Source organism: Hirundo rustica, chromosome 2 (genome assembly GCF_015227805.2).
Source record: "Hirundo rustica isolate bHirRus1 chromosome 2, bHirRus1.pri.v3, whole genome shotgun sequence".
Taxonomy (NCBI): Eukaryota; Metazoa; Chordata; class Aves; order Passeriformes; family Hirundinidae; genus Hirundo; species Hirundo rustica.
Window position 1 is genome coordinate 85676501 of NC_053451.1, and position 20157 is coordinate 85696657.

Consider the following 20157-nt stretch of genomic DNA (forward strand, 5'->3'; position numbering starts at 1 on the left):
TTGGAGTCTAGGGAACCGCAGTCCCCAGAAGGCAATGCCATGTCTCCACGCTCAGCAGATGCTGGATTACAGCAGCATCAGGAGACTGGGGACTTCACCCTTTGCAGAGGCCGAGTTTGTCTCTGAGCGCAGCAAGATTTCTCCCGCGTCCTGTTTCACTCAGAGTCCTCAGGTGGAGCTGTGCTGCTGGATCCCCGTCAGCCCTGCGAGCAGCCCAGGCACTAACGAAGCCAAGGCCTCTTGAGTGCACCAGGGGCTGCTGCCTTAACAGAGCAGTAAGGTCTGAGCTGCAGGGTCGGGACAACCGGGTCTCATCAGTAAGGCCTGCTCTTGCTGAGCTGGGAAGTCCCTAAAGCCTTGTCCCAGTGCAGGCTGCCTTCCAGCTGCAGGGAGACACTAAAGCGCAGTGAACACCATCTTGCCCTGAAATCTAGGGTCCTCTGCTGAAATTCTCAAGATGCTGCAGCTCGGTCCCTTTTTTTTACTTTCCTGGACACTTGAATGTCCATCTGAGATCAACAGCATCAGGAATGTGAGGTCATAGGGAATGGCACCGTGCTGCCTCACATCCTGTAGGTCTCACCATCTAGTACACGGGTCAGGAAAATAAACCGCTCTCAGGCAAACACCCTCATTTTGACTAAAGAAATACAGCAACTTGCTGAAAGCTGTTAAATTCTGCCAGTTTGCAAGTGTGGTATTTGAAACACTTTAAAACCCAATGAAAGGGAGAATACAAGGTATCAGGACTTTAAGTGTTGGGTGTGCCTGGGAGCCACCACACCCGAACAGCTCTCTGGGGGCCAGTTTTTATATTGTAGCCAATCACCCTGCTTCCACCTGCTAAATAGCCCTCCCTGCAGCCCTGGGCCAAGAATTCGTGGGGAACAAAACTGAGGAGTCTTAGACAGGAATTTTAGGCAGGAATTTTAGGCAGGAGCTTCATGGAGTCTTATTTGTATGTTTGGTGCATAATGAGAAAGGTTTACCCCCACTGCTTCTCTTGCCACTGGTGGATGGCAAGAAAAGACAACCCCAAAACCATGGAAAAGTCAGTAGTGACAATCTGCTGGCCTGTCCTGCAGCCTCACTCTGTACAACGTGCCCAGTTGTCTTCCCAGTCATTCAAGAGGTCTGCTATACACAGCTTTTTTTCTCTGTAATCTGTATCATCGCCCTATGAGATAATGGGGATCATATATGTAGGATAGGCAGGGTTTTGTGGAAAACAGCAGCACTGGCACATGCTGTGAAATCCTAGATGTCAATGGGATTTCTTCCACTCTGTGTATCCAAACTAGCCTTCCTGCCTTCCTACAGCTAGAAACACTTCTAAACTATAAGAGAATGCACACCAATTAAATAGCAAGAGTTCTTGTTTGCACATGACAACATTAGCTACTGCAGTACCTTTCCTTTACTCAAAATAAATAAATACAAATGAATGTTTTGTCAATGGTATTGCGGGAGCATGTGTGTGTGCGTGATTTTAGATTGTAACTCTAGGGGTATGTTTTCAGCTGAGTTTTCATCTATCCCAGGATGGCAGGGCCAGGATTACGTGTGTCAATGGCCGTGTGAGGATAGGGCTGTGGTAGGAGGATTTCTGAGCTCAATACTGAAGTCCTGCTCTGTTCCTGTGGGCCTCAGGCTATGAACAACAACTCTTCTTCATGCTGCAGTGACCACTTGCAGGTGTCTTTGCCACAGCGGGGACAACATCAGCTGTCTGACTTGTGGGGAAGCTGTTGGGAGATGCATGCCTGGAGGGGGATGTATATATAGAATATATGCATCCCTCCTCAGCTAGTAATTTTTTAGGATTTCAGTTTCTGCCTGATAATGGGAAGGTGAAAATGCACAGGAAGTGGATATTTATTTATTTATTTATTTATTTATTTATTTATTTATTTATTTTCCCCCAGTCTTGGTGAAAAAGGGCTTTGATAAGTAATAAAATAAGCAAGACAGGAAGCATTATTTCTGGACATTACCTTGAGCAGATGTGGTATTTCATAGCCTCATGAGCCCTAAGATTAAATTCTTGATTTTTAAATGCAAAAATCCCCTTGAATAAAATAACATAACCTGTTGATCTTATTTGCACCTAAAAAATTGAAGAAAAAAATTACCTCTCCTCTAGGACTTTTAAAGTGGAATTTCAGCTCCTTGGGCTGTGATGAAAGGGATGAAAAGGGGTGCAAACATGGCTTAAATACTGTAGCCCTTTAATTTATTTAATGTATTTGTTATCACCCTATTAGCCAAAGATGGGCTGTTGCTGAACCAAGTTTTAGTTGTGACTAAAATCTCTTGCAGGTGCATAGCTCCAGAATGTACCCAAAACAGACTTTTCTTGGCTAAAATCTCTCCTTACCTGCACATAATAGCATCTCACCTATGTCTCATTGCTGATGGAGGCATTGCAAGGTAAGAGAAAAGAAGAAATAAAAGTGAAGTTCTGTAACTACAGAGAGATGTGATCATTCGAGAGTTTCTTGAATGCACTGATGCCTTGGAAGCTTAGATACCATGGAGATGGTTGCCTTAGCAATGTTTTAGCGGCATAAGCATTCACAATCAAGCCTGCCTCTTGTGGCAAAATGATGCCACGTTACTTTTTTTTTTTTTCCCCAAAGCTTTTGTGAATGTACAATAAAGCAGTTTATATGTTTTTAACTAGAATTCAGATTGATTTTCTCTCAAGCTAATCATCCTTGACATTCTTTTATTTTTTAATTGATGTTAATTCTGAAAAGAAACATCTTTCAAGCTAAGGTTTTGTACATAAATGAGCCTGTCTGATTTGGTCCCTGTTCACATCAAGATTAAAAAAAACCCACTTAGAGGGTGAGAAAGGATAAATTTCAGAGGTTGTGTTCAGATTTTTGTCTTTTAGAAACTAGTACAGCCTAAGCTGCTCTAGGTTTAACATTTCCACAGCACGACATAATCTCAAAATCTGTATATTTTCACAGTAGGAACTCAGACAAACCAGATGTTATGAAAAATGGACTAAGTGGAGAGATATCTCTATTATGATTTGCAGAGTATCTTAATAAAACCAATATGTAAATATATAAATTGAGGTTAAAGACAAAAGCACTTATCTCCTCTACTTGGAATTGAAAGTATTTGCATTTCAAAGTTGTTCTTTGGAAGGAAGACAGTTTGGTGTAGGAGAAGGGAATGCAGGTGACCTTGTCCCTGATAAGTAACAGCTGTGCAAATTAAAGGTTTCTGGTTATTACACCATTACACCAGGCACCCCTTTATAGAAGTATCTGGAGAAGAGGTAAAATCCACTGAAAAGTCTTTAGTGTTTCTTGCTGTATGCTAGCCATGTCTAAATATGTTGATTTTTTTTGCCTGTTAATTGTGCACTCATAGACCAACTCATGGTGGGAGTGACCTCAAAAGACCATCTGGTCCAACCTTTAGTGGGAGCCTCACTGAGATCCTCTAGCCTGTTTAGTTGTGCCTTCAAAATCTGCAGTGATGAGACCTCTATCCCTGGGGATGTTGCTGCTGTTATTATTACTGCAAAAAAATTCTTCCTTGTATTAAGATGAAACCCATCCTCATCCCACTTATACCCATTTCCTCTCTTCTTCTTTGTGTGGCTGAGAGAGCATGTCTTCTTTGTATTTACCTTTTAACAGCTGAAACTACCAGAGACCTAGAGCCTTCTCTTCCTGAGGGGGGAAAATACTTAAATCCTATTGTCTTTTCTCATAGGGCAGATTCTCCCGCTCTTTGATCATCTTTGTGGTCCTCCTTTGGACTTGTCTAATCTTTTTTGGTCTGCATAATTTTTGAATTATGGAAACCAGGACTGGACACAGTATTCCAGCTACTATACAATGATGAGAAGAGTCAGCTTTGTCAGTCTGTTTATTAGGACAGGTGAAAAATATTAGGAGATGAGAACTAACAGGATTGAGAATAGAAAGAAATACAGGACTGGGGAAGGGTATGCCACCTGGGGAATTTCTGATTTAGGTTTTGTTAACAAGCCTACCTTTTCCTGGAGTCAAGAGCTGTGTTTGTGTAGACTTGTATGTGCAATCTTTTTTTTTTTTTTTTTTTTTTTTTTTTTTTTTTTTTTTTTTTTTTTTTTTTTTTTCCCATTAACTTCCATTCCCCTCTAATCTGTAAGGCTGTGAGAGCTCAAATCTGCACAAAACCATAATTAGCTGTTTGTCATTTCTGTTTCAAGTGATTTCTCCCACTGGGACTGAAGCAGAGCCTATTATTGCGCTATTTTTGCCCCACAGCCCTGCAGGAGTATCTAAGTGTCCTATGCTGAGATCTGTGCAGGAAGGAGCAGGTATGTGCCCTGACAAGGCTGTGCTCCCCCACCAGAAGGATGTTGGAGGCTGATGGGTGTATTTCCTGAGCTCTTGCTGTCCTCTGCAGTGGCTTGGCGCTTTATGCTGAAATATCCCCATGATTAAACTCCACAGCATGTGTTTAAGACAGGCTGATCTTTAATTCAGTCGTCATGTCTGAGTTGTGTACTTTGTGGGATTTTGAAGTGGTTTTTATAACTTTTCAGACTGAATTTTAATGATGAGAGCTTAAAAGCTTTTTGACTGTTACGCACTATTTTTTGTTATAATCACCATTAATAATCATATCATAAAAGCTCACTTTCATCAAGGTTTGATTCACATTTCATAAATGCCTCTGGCAACTGCTGGAATGGTGCACTGTCTTCATAAAACTCAAGTACCTGCTTTGCTTAATGAGAGTCCATCATGTGTGGTGAATCTGCAGAAGGACAGGGCGTTCTGAGGGAGTATGAGGGCTGGTGTAGAACGATGGCTTCCATGAGGCTGCTGCTGCCACAACAGCTGCTGGAGAAAAGCTGTGTGGTGGTGGAGCAGTGGTAAGATGTTCTGCAGCAGCGACTCTTGTGCCACTGATACAGAGATGATTTTGGCTTATATTATGGGATAAGTCATTGCAAGTCACTGGGAGATTTGTGGGAGGAAATCATGGTAGACATGGAGAAAGTAGAAGATCCATCTATATATCTAATTCTGTGCTTATAGTGGCTAATTCTGAAGTTGCAAAGATGTTCAAAACATTGGAATTGTTCCTGGTGAATGAACAAGGGATATACCCCAAAATGCACTCAAAGAAATCTGATTGGCATTTTTATCATGCTTGTACTGCAGTAAACATTGATGTAGCTGTGTTCCTATCTCGGCACCAGGCGGACGCTGACCTCCAGCTAGCTCAGGTCAGCACAGCCACACGATGTTCCCAGTTTGGATGGGCACGCAGGCTATCTTTACCTGCTGGTCGGCTTCTCAGCAGCAGCTGGACCAAGTAGTGTCGTGATGGCAGCAGCAGTAGAAAAGGATGGCTCTCAGCTTAGCAGGTTAAAAGACGTTTATTCCGGCTGAGCTGTGGGAAGTCCACAGCCGGTCCAAACTGCAGGCCAGAGAGAGGCCAGAGCGAAGCCAGAGAGCGAGAGAGTTTGAATCTCCCTCCTCCACCTTATAACTGGGGGAGGGGTTCGGGGGGGTTACAACAAGGCAACGAATCAGGGGATTCAGGGGGTAACAAGGGGGTGTCCCCCTCCAAGCCTTTGACAACCACCCCCAGAGGAAAGGAATTCCGCCCCGGGAGACCTATCACCTGAAGCCCTCTCCGTATGATTGCTCAGTCTTGGGAGGGGTCCTGAAGCGATAGGCAGGCTGCCTCAGAGATGGGGAGGGGCAGAGGGGATGGTCCAGGTCAGGCGAGGGGTGGGAGGACTGACACAAAACACCTTATTATACAGAAAACACAAAAGGGGATGGACTGTTACAAAACTGGGGATACAGTGAACTGAACCATAACATAAAACTTCTTATAAAAACCTAATAAAACAATTCTCACACAGCCACACATTGAGTCAGTTCAATTTAATCCTAGTATATTTATTTTTATTTTTTTTAGGAGAACGCCCTCCCCCAGGACAGATGTCCTTGGATAACAAAGATTACAGTACAACTTCTAGACAAGAAGAGATGGAGCTGAATCAGACACCATCACATCAAACCAGTTTATCTGCAAAAGTGGCAGCCAAACCAGTGACCAGAAGTTGCAATGAGCTGCAGTTATTGAAAGAGTATCATGGCATGGTTGCAAGTCTTGGAGAGCCACAGACACAGTGTGAAAAATCAGCAATAGGGGACGATGACTGCATTGCTCTGGGGAAGGATTTCACTCCTATGCCCATGCAGGGAAGGTAAGAATAAGAACAAACTATGTATTTTTCTCCAAATTAAAATTATTTTTTATTTCCTTGCAGGACAGATAAGTATGTTCAGTAAGTGAATATTTGTCCCATCAACACTAAAAAGCAAAACCTTAATGGAACATCAGGGCAGTTGTAGTTGCCATGGAGGGGTCATGGATCACCAGACTTCTAAACTAATCTCTGCATTAATAGCCACCACGGGTCAATTTTTCTGTGTTTTCAAGATCAGAAAATTGGCTTTTCTTCTCTACTTGGTGTCAGAAAACATACAGAGGTAAAGCAGTTTTCACATCCCACCCCACACCTCTTTCAGAAAAGTGCATCCTAAAGATGTAGAGAGAATCACTGAAGCTGAGGCTGCAAACACTAAAATGGCACAATATATCATGACTCTGACAGCTGACACACCACACATCAAGTGAACAAGGAGTGTGTGCTCCTCGTGCATCCTCCCCCGCATCAGGAAAGGTGCAAGTTGCTGAGCAGGGATGTTAATCTTTCCTGTTGCGACAGATACAACATCAGCAATTCTATTTGTAAGTACTTAGAAATAATTTATAGACCCCAAAATATCTGGGTGGATTTTGAAACCTTTGAACCTGCAGCAACCACAGTGAGTGGAAGGCAGTCAGGGTGGACTCTCAATTTTTTTTTATTTTTTTTTTTGGTAGTTTTGAGCATCTTTAGAGGTGGCTTAACAGAACCTAAAGTAAGAGAGCAGTGTTGTATCTAATCCAAACTCCTGCAGAGCACAGGCCTTGAAGTGTTGCCGGGCAGTGTCTGCCTTGAGCAAGGCTTACAGTGCAGTTGTGAAGTAGGGTGCCAGCACAATATCCAGAAACCGATGCTGGAGACTTTTGTTGTGTGGCTACAAATCAGGAAAATCATGTCATATGGGAGGTGCAGTCCTGGGGGCTCCCCACTGTTCTGTCTGTGCTGGTGACACCCCTGGTTTGGTGAGCAGGGCTGAGATCTGTCCCATGCCCCTGCATCTCAGTTAGAAGGAAATGTGCTTGGAAAGAAAGGAAGTTTGGGGTATTTTGGTAAATTCCCTGGCCTGAGCAAAGGAGAGCCAGGCTAGCTGGATTAGTTTCGTTGTGCCCTTACACACATCATTAATTATGGCATAGAAATCTACTGCAAACCTAGTCAATGTTTTGATGTGCATCTGGAAATGTTTCTGTCAGAGTGAGAATTGGAAATCATTATAGCTATGCTTTCCAAATACTAAAAAAATAATCAAATTATCAGCTTGACCAAAAAGCCCTATAAATCCTTTAGAAAATTTTTTTTGAGTATTTGAGGATTTTTGTGTTGGCTAAGAATTTTACTGAGAGAAACAAATCTTGTAAAAGTTCTTCAGTTCAGTATGTGGAGAATAATGGCTTATAATGAAAGAGCATGGTAAGCACAACATCGTTTTTCTTTTGTGAGTTCACATGTGTATCTTGCTACAGCTGAGTTTGCCGGTGCTGTTTACTCTCCTGTTTAATATCTTGGCACTCGAACAAAATTTGTATTTTTATGGACCCACTTTCACCGTTCTGCTAAACTTCTTCCTATTATTTTCCAGCGAGTAATAGGAACTTGTGTACCAGTGATACACAATTTCTGTGAAGCTCTGAACCATCTGGCAGTCATTTCTGGTCTCAGGTGCCAGAGATGAAAAATACTAGGTCATGGGGGCACCTACCTTCTTGTGAGCAGAGGGAGTAACTCCAAGACTTTTGCTAACACTGTTAGTGCTGAGTAAACTGGGATCACTGTGTGTGATTTAGGAACAGAGGTACAATTAAATAGCCATACCCATGCTTCCTTTCAGGCAAATGTTTATTGTAATAAATTGACAAGCCAAATTCAGTAAATCAAAATTTAGAATTTTATTTTGAGACTTAAATTTAGTCTCTCACAGCCACAATTAAAAGGAACAGTGTCGAACCCTGGGGTTTCGGCACTGGGTGAACGTGGTAACGGACCCTATCGCTCCGTAACCCCCTCTGTTCACAAATTGTGTCCAGCACCGCTGGTTTTTTATACAGCCTTTCCGCTGAGGGTGGATGGCGGCCGTAGAGCTCTTGCTTTGTGGTAGCTTCATTAGGTATTCATGTTCAGGTCCGGGGTCAGTTGAATAGATTCTCGGAGTGGAACAATGCCATGATTGCCGGGTCTGGAGAAGGTTTGGAAACGTTAAATTGGGCCAGAACAGATAAGATACCAATCTTTTCCAAATTGTTGGATCGTTAGCACGCCCATCTCCGGGTGTTGGCTGTCTTGAGGCTTTTCCTGGCAGAAAGTCTTTCTTTCCCCAACCCCGTGTCCCTTTCACGCAGTTTTAGTCTCAGTTAACCCTAAACACACTTTAGGTTTACAGATCTTAGACTGAACGCAGATCAATTTTATATTGCATATCACTACATTTCATCGTGAATTAATTACATATTGCATTTCCTAACATGAATTAACTTTAGGTCATATATCACATTTATCTAATCTTCTATAGCAGTATATTAGGGTTCAGGAAAGGATCTCTCAAAATTTCTTCATGTTGATCTTTGCCTCTTGCTCTTCAAATACTGATTTTAAAAAAAAAAAAATAGTATGAAGATTTAACTTATCAGTCTCTCCTTAGCATGTATTTTAACCAATATGAATCAGGGGCAGTTAAAATACTGATGTGAGCTGTATGAGCTCATTCTATATGAGCAATTTCCCTTAAATCACTGGGACTACCCAACAGAATGCAGATAAAAACATGGATAATTTTTTGCAAAGTCACAAGTTGTGTGTAAGTTGTTCTTTTCCTTGCAAAGAAAACTACTGATGATTAAAAGGAGATTTTTTTTCTTTTTTCTTTTCTTTTCTTTTCTTTTCTTTTCTTTTCTTTTCTTTTCTTTTCTTTTCTTTTCTTTTCTTTTCTTTTCTTTTCTTTTCTTTTTCTATGTAGTGGTTTATTAAATTGGCACGTCTGTATGGTTTGTTTTAATGCATCTACTTGACTTAAATTGCTGAATTATCTTTCAGGATAAGAATGCCAGGCTCTCTAAATTTTTCAAAAGTATACTGAGACAAGACTTTCCAAAGAATCTATTTAATGAAGCGGGGGATTTATCTTGTTCTCTAAAATTAACTTTAAGAAAGTGTTTTTGTGTTAAGCAGGGCTGTTGACTCAGGGACAGAGATGTCCACCCTATTTTGGACTGAGCATTTCCTTTTGATTGCAGCAGTCCTGCAGGTATTTTGTGGTCAGTGTACCTTTTGGGCTGCCTGCCTATCAGAATGCCATCTCATTTACTTTCCATGTTGAAGAGTAGTGCCTTCTAACTCCAGGTTTTACTGCATTGCCTTAGGGTGCCTTCCTTGGCCTTGTGTGAGGAGACCTGGACCATCCACTGTGGTCACTCCAATGACTGTATTTCCAGAATGTCCTTTCCCCAGAAATAAGCCTGTCTGCCTTCTTGTGAACAGCATAACTGCTTCAGTCCTGCTTGCTGTGGGCAATGTAGGCATGCCTCTCTGAAGTGGACAGTGAACAAGCTCCAGTGACATCCTGTTCAGCTGGAATGCACCTGGCCTAGGTGTAATTTACACAGAACAGTGGTGTACTTTGGACTTTCAGAAATGCAGCTTTTAAAGCACCAAAACATGGCAATGAAGTCTACATTTTGACTTTTTCATTTCTCTCAAATTCCCCAGACTTTAAGCAATAGCTTGACCAGGGTCCTTTTCATTACAGTTACATGAAATGGACTTTTACAGTCAATGGACCTTGGTTCAAACCACCTTCACAGGCTCCTTACCTTTCAGGAAGATTCCACACTGCTTTGCTTGGGCAACAATCTTCAGGTCATCTTCTGACACTTTTAAAGACACAGGCTACTCCCTTCCATCATGTCTCTGTGTGTACAAAATGTGTCCCCCAAAAAAGCCCTTCAGTCTCATCATTATCAGTGCTATTTACATGGGAAGAGCTTAACAGCATGGTTTTATACGAACCAAATCTGAACTCCTACTTTTTGATCCACAGGAAGGGATTTTGTCTTAGGAGTTCGTGAGCCTCAAAGGCAATCTACAGAAATGAGGTGAACAGCAACTCTTTATTTTATGTAAGAAATTCCACGGCATTACTCCACTGAAGTTATATTTGGATGAACTTGGCTCTGGAGTTCTGTAGTCATTTAATATGATAGTTCTTAGAAGACTTTATCTTTATTCTTTGTGTATCGTTAAGAAGGTCCACCTATAGGATAACAAAAAAACCCTCAAATTTTTTTAGTCTGTTTGAAAATGTGTTTTAGCAAGCAAAACTATTTCTTTCAGCATTGTCCCTCAGTTTCACTTGTGTAATAAAAAGTGAAAAACAATTAACCAAATCTACCTCTGCCCGAATCTCTGGTCCCAAGGGAGATTAGTTTGCAATGAGAAAGTCAGTGAGTAAAAAGTGTCTATTGAATCCTTGGTTTGTAGAAAAACAGCAGGAAGATTGCAATTTTATTTCCTGTTAGCTGGAGAACTGGAAGAGGAGAAGGTATTGAATAGTGAAAAGTCAATATGAGAGTGAAGTTATGCCTTTAGCCATAAGAGATTATAAATCTCAATTTTTATTTTTAATTATGTTGATGTATTGCTACTTTTAAAAGACATTTATGAGATTTAGAATTAGATGTCAAGAAGACAGGGTTGCTATCTAAATAAGTAAAATTTATGTGACAATTTAAAAGCTTCTTTAATTTATATGACACTAAAAGATAAGGGAGAAGATGAAAGGAACCCTCACAAAAAAACAATAAACCCACTTTTTTTGTGTGATCTTAAGGCTAGTTTTTATCTTTGGCTATTAGAACAAAATGGGATCATCAGTCTGAGTCAAACAGAGAAAACATAATTTTCACATCATAATTGCCTGTTTTTGTAGGAGCCATTTTGATTTTTGATGACAATCACACAAACATTAAAGAAGAGTCCAGGACAGATAGCTGACTTCACAGCAAACTGCCACCTTCATCATTCTCAAGTGATGGTTATCATGCTTGCTGTCTCCATGATAGCACTTCTGGCTTCCTTCTCATTTCTTATCCATGGTGAAGGTTTCTGTATTTTGGTTCCCCATGTGGATCTTTAAATGCTATGACACTGCAGTAAATAAATAATATGGAAGAAGTTTTAAAGTCTGACTTTGCTAATTGATTTCATTTGGTTAATTTGGTTTTAAATAGACCCTCTCAAACATTTGTTTCTTACATGGAGGCATGTGGCTGCAACACAGCTTACCATGAGCAAACTGTGTAGAGGCATGGAACTGCCTGAGACTCCCTTAGCTTAAAGCGCCCTGCTGCTGCCTCTACAATATTATAGAAAACCATTCAAAGCCTGAAAAGCTCACAAGAAGCAATAAGCAGCTCTAAAAAACCTTAAGGCTGAATGGTAGGAAGTATAACAGAAAGACCATGTTATGCACGATAGGCAAAGAAATAAGTTTTTGTGGAGTTTTGTTGCCCTATTCTAATTTGCTGTTCTGCATTTCCTGAGAAAAAGGTGTCTTGCCATGGTAACAGAAGTGTAGTTGTATGATGTAACTTAAAGAGAGTGTTTGACCTAATTTGAGCAAAAGAGGTGTGTTCAGCAAAACAGTGATTTTGACAATTGTTTCTGTTATTAATGAAACATAAAGAGCTTTCACTTGTAAGTTTCTCTGTGTTCAAAGTTGTTTCATTTTCTATTGTTTTGTATTATTCATTACCTCAGTGCTAATTTCTTATAATTATTCACATTATCTTGATTGGTCATATACTACAATTTCTATTCTGCCATTGACAGACTATAATCAAAGTACGCTCATGTAGCCACTCAAATGCTTTTTGCTCTGACAGAACATTCTGTAAACAAGAATTCACCATTATTAATTTTTGTTTCTGAGTGTTCTGTTGAAAGAATTAGGGGGTACTAATTAACTGCTTCGCACTTTCCCATGTGTCAGGTTAAACACTGAGCTTAGCACTCAGTGAAGATTTTGCAGTGTACTAACCTCCAAAAGCCAAATGTTTCATTTGAGTGCCTGTGACATTCCACAAAGCTGTTGAATTTTGTGAGCAGCTGCTCTTTTCCTAGTAGTTAATAATATAGTAGCGTGGTGTTTGTTTTTGTGAGACCTCTTAGGCCAGTTGTGGAAAGATGCCAGCCATATACAAGATGGGACTGGACAGAACTTTCCTCACACAACACTCTGTTTAAACAAGGAAAGGCTTTTAATGTCTCATATATATATATATATATATATATATACATATACACATTAAAGGGTAAAGCAAACAAGTCAATCAGACTTTGTAAAGAAATGTGTTGCAAAGAGCCAGTCACAGCTGAGCAGGAGTGTATGCCTGGGGTTTAAATAGCTGACAGTAGCTGGCACCTATGATGAAGCAAACAACTCAGGCACTCAACACCTCTCCATGAAGGTTTTAATTGAAAAATTGATCTGTGTGCTTTGCTCCTGGCTGATGTGTATGTGTGCAGGTGAAAGATTTGACATACTGAACAGTTTAGAGAAATCATAACTTCTCATTAGCAGCTGGACAAGTTATAGCAATGAATAAGATTTCAATTTTGTCCAGTTTTTCTAATATGTAGATATGCATAAGATTTATGTGAGCAACAACAACTGAGTTTTCATGGACAGTGACTACAAAGAAGGAAAAGAAAACGTAGGAAATCCATGTTCCTTACATGTATTACTGCATTGGGCAGACATGCATATAGGCAGCCACTGCAGCACTATTTCTGGGTGGTAAATGGTCTGCATGATAACATGGCAACTTTTCCATGGGCCCAGGCTCTGCAGTTGGAGGGTAGAACAAGACCTGAAAGTGAAGCCAAACTAGCTGAGAAAGGGAATAATGGAGAGAAATCGAATATTTGACAGTAAGTTTGGGCCATTGAAATTGGTGTGGACCTCAATGAGCCTGAGGCAGAGCAGGAGCCTATGAACTTTGCAGAGCACAGAGGGAGAGGGAAAAGGCATCTTGATTTCATGTCTAATCAAAAATGAAGTAATGCTAGTGGGAGTTACTTTATGTAGTTTTTTGGTAGGAAATGGATACATTATTTCTGCTTTGCTCTGAGTAGTATTAAACACACATATCCCAGTTCTTGGTAAGTGCATGGATCCATGTACCTCTGCCAGACTCCAAAACAATATATTTTTTTTTTCCCTTTCAATGTAATTTTTTAAATATATCATGAAACAGTGATTAAAACAGCAACTATTAATCAGGTATTCTATTTTATAAGAAAATTTCTTGATAATCAGAATTGTTTTGTATATATACTCTTGATTCTTCTTTCTAATGACTATTATTTTGTTGAAAATATAAGGGCCTGAAGGGAGAGGAGAGGAAGGGTTTGCAGTCTTTAGTCTAAGAGCAAGGGTCATGAGGTAGGAGCATGGTTAGCTTAGCTCATTTGATGAGAGCATTTTACCAAAAAAATTTTCTCATCCTCTGCCCAGACTGCTGGGAAGGTGCTGCTGGAGGAGGAGTGAGGACTTTGGGACAGAAGTGGAAGGAGAAGAATTTATATGGACAGATATCAGTAAAATGCAGAGGCAGCAGGAGTGTGGAAAAGTTGAATGGAAACTCTCCCATGCAGCTACAAAGGGACACTGGATGAAGGTGAAATACAATGTGAAATGCAGGGTGTACTGAGCTATGGGTTGAATTAGGTAAAAACAGGTTAATGCTGTGGTTATGAGCTAGACTCAGATGCAATCACTCCCCAAATATAAAAAGAGAAGTCTCAACTCCACCCAAAGCTGCAGTTAACAAGAATATGAACTCGTCAGTCCCAAACCCTGAAGCCAGACAGACAAGTTAGCAGCATTACTTGCTTACCCTGAATATTCTGCACTCTTGATTACTTACAGCTTCATCTTTCAAACAAAAGCAAGACATGTTAACGAGATACAGACAAGCAAGGCTATGCTTCCTCATAAAATAAAACAATCCCACCCTGCAAGAGAGTACAGAAGTAAATATTTCCCTCCTTTTTGTCCTTCCATAGCTTGCTGTTAGGAGCAGATGTTTTGGAGCATGGTTCTGCTGCATGGAATCTTTTGTCTGCCTCAAAATTTAAATGTCTCTTTAATTAGAATTAATTAGCATCAGAGTGTTTTGTCCTTTTGTGTTAAAAGCACTGGAAATCATTCCTCAACTGCAGCAAAAATTTCCTGAATATCAACAGTCATATAGTAAAGAACAGAAGTTCATGTTAAATTGAATGTAGTTGATGGAAAAATAGATTAATGTAGAAGGGAGAAATTAGCCAGTCAAGTAAAAAAAAAGAAAAAGGGTCAAAATCTGGAAAATCAGTCAGTCTGGAAAATCATACAGCTTTTTAAAAATCCTGCGATACATAAGGAGCTCAAGTGATTTACTCTCCGAAATACATCAAAAGCTGATAAATGAGTCACCAAAATGCTTACAGACCGTGACAAAACAAACAATTCTCTGCTTGATAGGGGCTAATGGAGCTGTAGGAGCAACCTGCAGTAATTGTGCTAGTGGACCAGCAGCAGTCAGACCACACAGAGCTCTGCCCACAGCAGGTTGGAGCTACGTCAAGGACAGCACTGTGAGTTGGAGCCAGGGCTGTGAGAACTGGATGGGTTCAGAAGTAATGCACTCGTGTTTGCTTTCTTTCTTTGCATATTTATATATTATTTCTTTTGGAGAGGGTGAAATGTAAAACATATTGGCAGTTACAGCCACTAAGTTTTAAAAAGTGGAGCAGAATCTACTGAGTCAGTACTGTGTGAACTAGCATAACTCAGAAACAGCTGTGAAAGGCTGAAGATTTGCTCACACTTTCAGAGCTACTGTCTTTTCTGTACTAGTCAGTGAGGACAGTAAACACAGTCCATCTGCCATTTGCTCCCTGGCATCCTTGGGCAGAGTTTCTGTAAGGACTCTCTTGCCTGAAATGGAGCTCTGGCAGTGGGGGAGTTTGAAAGCATCTCCCTCAGATGGCCACACTGGCAGTTATATTGAACTCATATGTCTGGCAGGGCTTTGCCCTTGATATTTGAGGAAGAAACACTATTCTTTTGAGGAATTTACTGTAAGAAGTCTAACCCCGAGTAGGGTAAGTAAATATTTTGCGGTGACTTTTCCTCCCACTCTTGTGGTCTTATACAATTTATTTTATGCCAAGAAAATAAAAAAGTAAAAGCAGTTTCAAATACTCTTTTGTTTCTAATCTTCCTGGAAATGATAGGAGCCTACCTCCTCAACTGTGTCAATGACATGTGACCTGCAATCCTCTTTAGGAGTCTATTGACAGCTGGTTCAGCATGTAAACCTCTTACAGTGAAAAGGATGAACCTGAATTTAGTGAATCTATCTGCTAAAAGGAAGAATAAACCCAGAATGAGGGTAACAAGGAATACCCTTCTGTTTTCTCTGATGTCTTTAATCATATAAGCTAAAAGAGGAGGGCTATGTTGTAATATTATATAAATTTGTTGCATCCATTGGCAGCATATATCTTCTTTTCCAGTCTGCTCTGTGCGCTTTATGTTGGGCTTCCCACTGCTTTCCAGTGTCGGCCAATGAAAAAAATGCTCTACAAAGTGGTGCAATGGAATTAATGTATTTTAGACAATATTTTTTGCATCACATCTACTTGGCACATTGTAGCATGTGCCTAAAAATAAGCTGAATCAGAACTGTAAGAAGTAGGCACGTTTCAGAGTAAAAAATTTGAACATCAGTATTTAAAAAATTATTGTTTTTAACCATAAATCAAACGACAACAAGCACTCCTTACAAACTTCTTCCTAGTTAAATGGATGGATTGAAGAGGATTACGGAGGCAGAAATATTCCAACTTGCCTATTTTGACAGAAGACAGACTGTCTTTCACAGAAGAGAATGATAGGTTGTCATAAGGATTTATATGTGTGGGAATTGTACTAGTCACAGATTTGAATGTATTTTTCTGTGGACAAAAGTTGATAGAGCTACCCTGATTGTGGGTCATGCTTTCCTTTAGCTGGAAATCTGATGTCTGTGAGGCAGAACACACAAGAACTCTACATCAAAAGCAGTTAACAAATGTATCAATCTATTTACAATTTGGATTACTACTGATCATTTATTTTTCTTGATATGTCACTCAAAAAATGTTTTAGGCTCAAGCAGATAGGTTGGAGAACAGAGAATTCTGGCTCTTCAGAAGAGAAGACTTCCTATACTCTATATGCACTTGAAAAGATTTAGGTCATATGTATAACACTTTGAGATAATCTGAATTAAGTATTGACACTGGCTTCCTTATATGTAATGGATTTTGTTTATTTGGATGCAAAATTATCTGGATCCTACCTGTGCTGCATCTGTATCTCTTCAGGAACAAGGTCTTCAGTGTGTCATGGTCTGCATCACATTTAACCTTCATTAACAATAAAGTTGCAAGTAGGAGCCTACTTTGTCCTATTGTGGTTACAGCATTTGTTTGTTGACCAAAATAAGTTAATATATAAACAGGAATAATACTTCAGAGCTGAGACTACAGCCATACCTCTTGTGATGAATAAAAAATGCTGATAGAGTTCATAATTTCTAATCAAAGCCCTTTTAAGAATTTTTCTACGTGACTTTGTCTTAAGTTTGTGTTATCTTTTAGCTCTGCTGTGTGTCGTTATTCTTTCTCTTCAGCCCATGCTTTTTCCTAATCCTACTGGAGGAAATAATTACTGTAGCTTCAGTTCTTCCACTATTCTAATTAATTTTAATGTTCCATAATCTTAAAATAGTACAAAGTGGTGGGGGTTTTTTTGTTTTTTTTTTTTTTCCTATGTGACAACCTGCTATGGGCCTCTAATTCTCATAAACATTTTTGTTTGCTTGTTTTAAAACATTTCTTTTATAACCTCTTTCAATTATAACCTACATCTAAATGCTATGACTCAAATGGATTACATTATTTGCTGTTATCTAAACTGTTATTTTTGTGTAACAGAACAACTATTATTCTGTGTTGTTTCTTGAGGTGCAGAAGGGCTACTTCCACATTAATTTTTAATAACAATGTCCGATTATGGGCACTTTAGTGTCTTTGTTTGTTTGCTGCTTTGTTACTTTATTTATTGCTCTGTTGCCAAGAGTATCCACTTATTGGCTTCTTTGCATTTCCATTTTGTCAGAATATCCTTTGGATTTCCTGCTATATCACACTATATGCATAATTTCTTTTTGCAAAGTGCCTGTGCAGATGGTATTAAAAAGAGTTGTTGATGCGGTGACTATTGACAATGATTTCTGGAGTTGTTTTATTGAAAAAAATATATGCAAGAATTGTGTTATTAACACTTTTTCTTACATTTCAAGCTTTTCTTATTTGGAGGTGCTATTAGTTCAAGAGCACTAAACCTGTTTGATCCATTTGAGTTGATAATCAAATAGCTGTGTAACTGTCTGGTTTAACACATGGCAAACAACATGAATTACTTTTTAAAAAACATTTAAATAGTGGTTTTGGTTCATTCTTTTAAGAATGTTAATAAGTGTTTTTGATTGAAAAATTAATAGATTTTTCAGGCCCTGTATCTGCTTGAGGAATCAAAATGCCTGTAAAATTTCTTTTGTCTTTAACTGTCCCTATCAGCTGTATTCCACTGCTGGTGCAGAAATTGTTAATGTAGGACAGCTATGTCAGCATAGGCTTTCTTTCCCCTTTTCTTCTGATCATCCCTTGATGAAGAATTTTCTTTTTAAGTCAGGGGCACTGACACTTTCCCTTTTCTATTTTCTTTTTCTTTGGGAGCAGAATTAAGTTTTATTCATGTAACCTCATTTCTGTGTGGCCAGAGATTTTCATATGTATGTCAAGAGTTATTGTCCTATTCATTTTTTTGATGATCAGTGTTCACGATTTATTTAGCTTTGGAATGGTGCTAATTTTCAAAACATACCTAATAAATATTATCACATATCTCATGAAGAATATGCTATTTCAGGAACAACATGGAAAGAAGTCACCTCTGAGGGACTCTGGAGTAACCTAAGTTACCCAGTTCTGTATAGAGTTGAAGGGATGCAGTGTCTGAGAGGAAAGAGTCTGGCATCTCTGTTCGCAGAGGGGGAAAAAGTGCATTAAGAAATATGATGTACAGTTGATTTATATTGCTGGAACAAAGCCATCTGTTGTGTAGGGAGAGGAATTTCCTTCTGAATCCTGAGAGGTGTGGTTTATGTGGTTATTCAGTGCACAGCAGCATGTTCTTACCTGGAGAAGGATTAGAGTTTAAATCAGGACGAAGGGAAGCTGAAATTATTATCAAGCAAGGGAAGTTTTTTTTTTTTTTTTTTTTTTTTTTTTTTTTTTTTTTTTTTTTTCCCCTTGTGATCAGTTACCCTACTTTAGTGGGGACTTGCTGAATACAATTTGCATGGAAACAATCAAATTCTCATAGTTTCTTTGGAATGTGTTCTTTTTAATCCTTGGTGTATGGGTCAATTTGTTTGCTGGTTGTTTTTCTTCTCCCCCTTCTTTTTACTTTGAGAATTTCAGTGGGATGTTTTCATGGACTCTGATCTTGTATTTTAAATTTGTCTCCCATTGGTTGGAAATGAATCAAAAATCTGTGTTTCAAAGCTGCTTGTTAATACAGATTGGAAGCTTGTTCTCTGACTTTGTGGCCTTGAGGATCTAGATCTCTAAGGCCTTTTAAGGCAGAAAAAGGTGTCTGATAGCAAACCAGAACACAAGGCTATGGAATGAATGTCCTGAGGCTTGTATAAGGTGTATGTTAATATGTAACAGCAGTCCAAATGAACAACTCTTTCAGGGAAAAGCACCATCTTTCTGAGATAAAACTGCATTGACTCTCAAATGGTTTCACTGAATATTACCCAAATATAAGAGAAAATATTGTATTATTATGAGCTTCTTTTTTATACTGTTCAGATTTTTTAATTTGTTCCTCTAGGATTTTCAATGTTTTAAAAGTTTTTGGCTCCGATATAACTCAAGGTGGAATGCAAATGAAGAGTTATGTGGAATTACTCTTTTTTGGAAGTTACTTGCTAGGAAGTCATATGGAAGTTGTGTTTGGAAAGACTTGTTGATAGATTTTTTTGGTATACTTAATCAACACTGAATAACTTTTGACGTAAACTCTTCTGAATGAAAGAGATTTCATCTAAGAGCAAATGAAATGTACATCAAAAATACTTTTTATTGCAATGTAACATAGACGTTATTTGTATAAGGCTCATATATTATTTAGTGAAAAAGCTTTTTGTTAACCTCAGAGTTAATTCCCCAGTTTCCTTGTATAGACAACATGGGAGATGTGGAGGATGAAAATGGTTTGAAGAGATCTTTATCTTGCCACTGACTGTGATGATCCTAAACCAGACTTTCAGATGGCAGAGCTAATATGAATAACCTCAGTCTCTTATGCTCATCCAGAACCTGAAAAGAAATTCCTAGTATGTCCATTGTAATTAAAATAATTTTTAAAAGTATATATAATGGAAAGATTTCCAAGTAAAAAAACCACGTCATTATTTTACCAACTGAATAGTGTTATTTCAAAACATGACAGCTATAGCTCCCACTAGAAAGTATTTGTCTATTAATTTTACTGCTGTTTCTTTTTTGTCTGCTCAGTTTAATGCTGTAACTTTGAAAAAAATTTTAGCATTTCTGCTGGGTCCAGTCAACCGAGATCAGAATCTACATAAATCGTCCGAGCTATATTGTAATACCTGACTATTTAACAGATATGAGTATGCTTGAACTTGCCGTGCTTCGTTTTATTGTGACCAAAGGACAAAATACTAGTTCCTAGCAAACTTACCATACTTTGGATTCATCATATGGGTTTTTTGAAACAAAGCTTAATT

The 20157-nt window shown here is 39.0% G+C and overlaps 1 protein-coding gene across 1 annotated transcript in view; it reads left to right on the top strand.

Annotated features, from left to right (window-relative positions):
* The first annotated feature begins 5975 nt into the window (after positions 1-5975).
* The window catches only part of OCA2 (OCA2 melanosomal transmembrane protein), a 166996-nt gene continuing 152814 nt past the window's right edge, over positions 5976-20157 (top strand). Inside the window, exon 1 of the mRNA XM_040055440.2 lies at positions 5976-6244. Within this exon, the coding sequence (XP_039911374.1) occupies positions 5976-6244 (269 nt within the window). The remainder of the gene's footprint in view (positions 6245-20157) is intronic.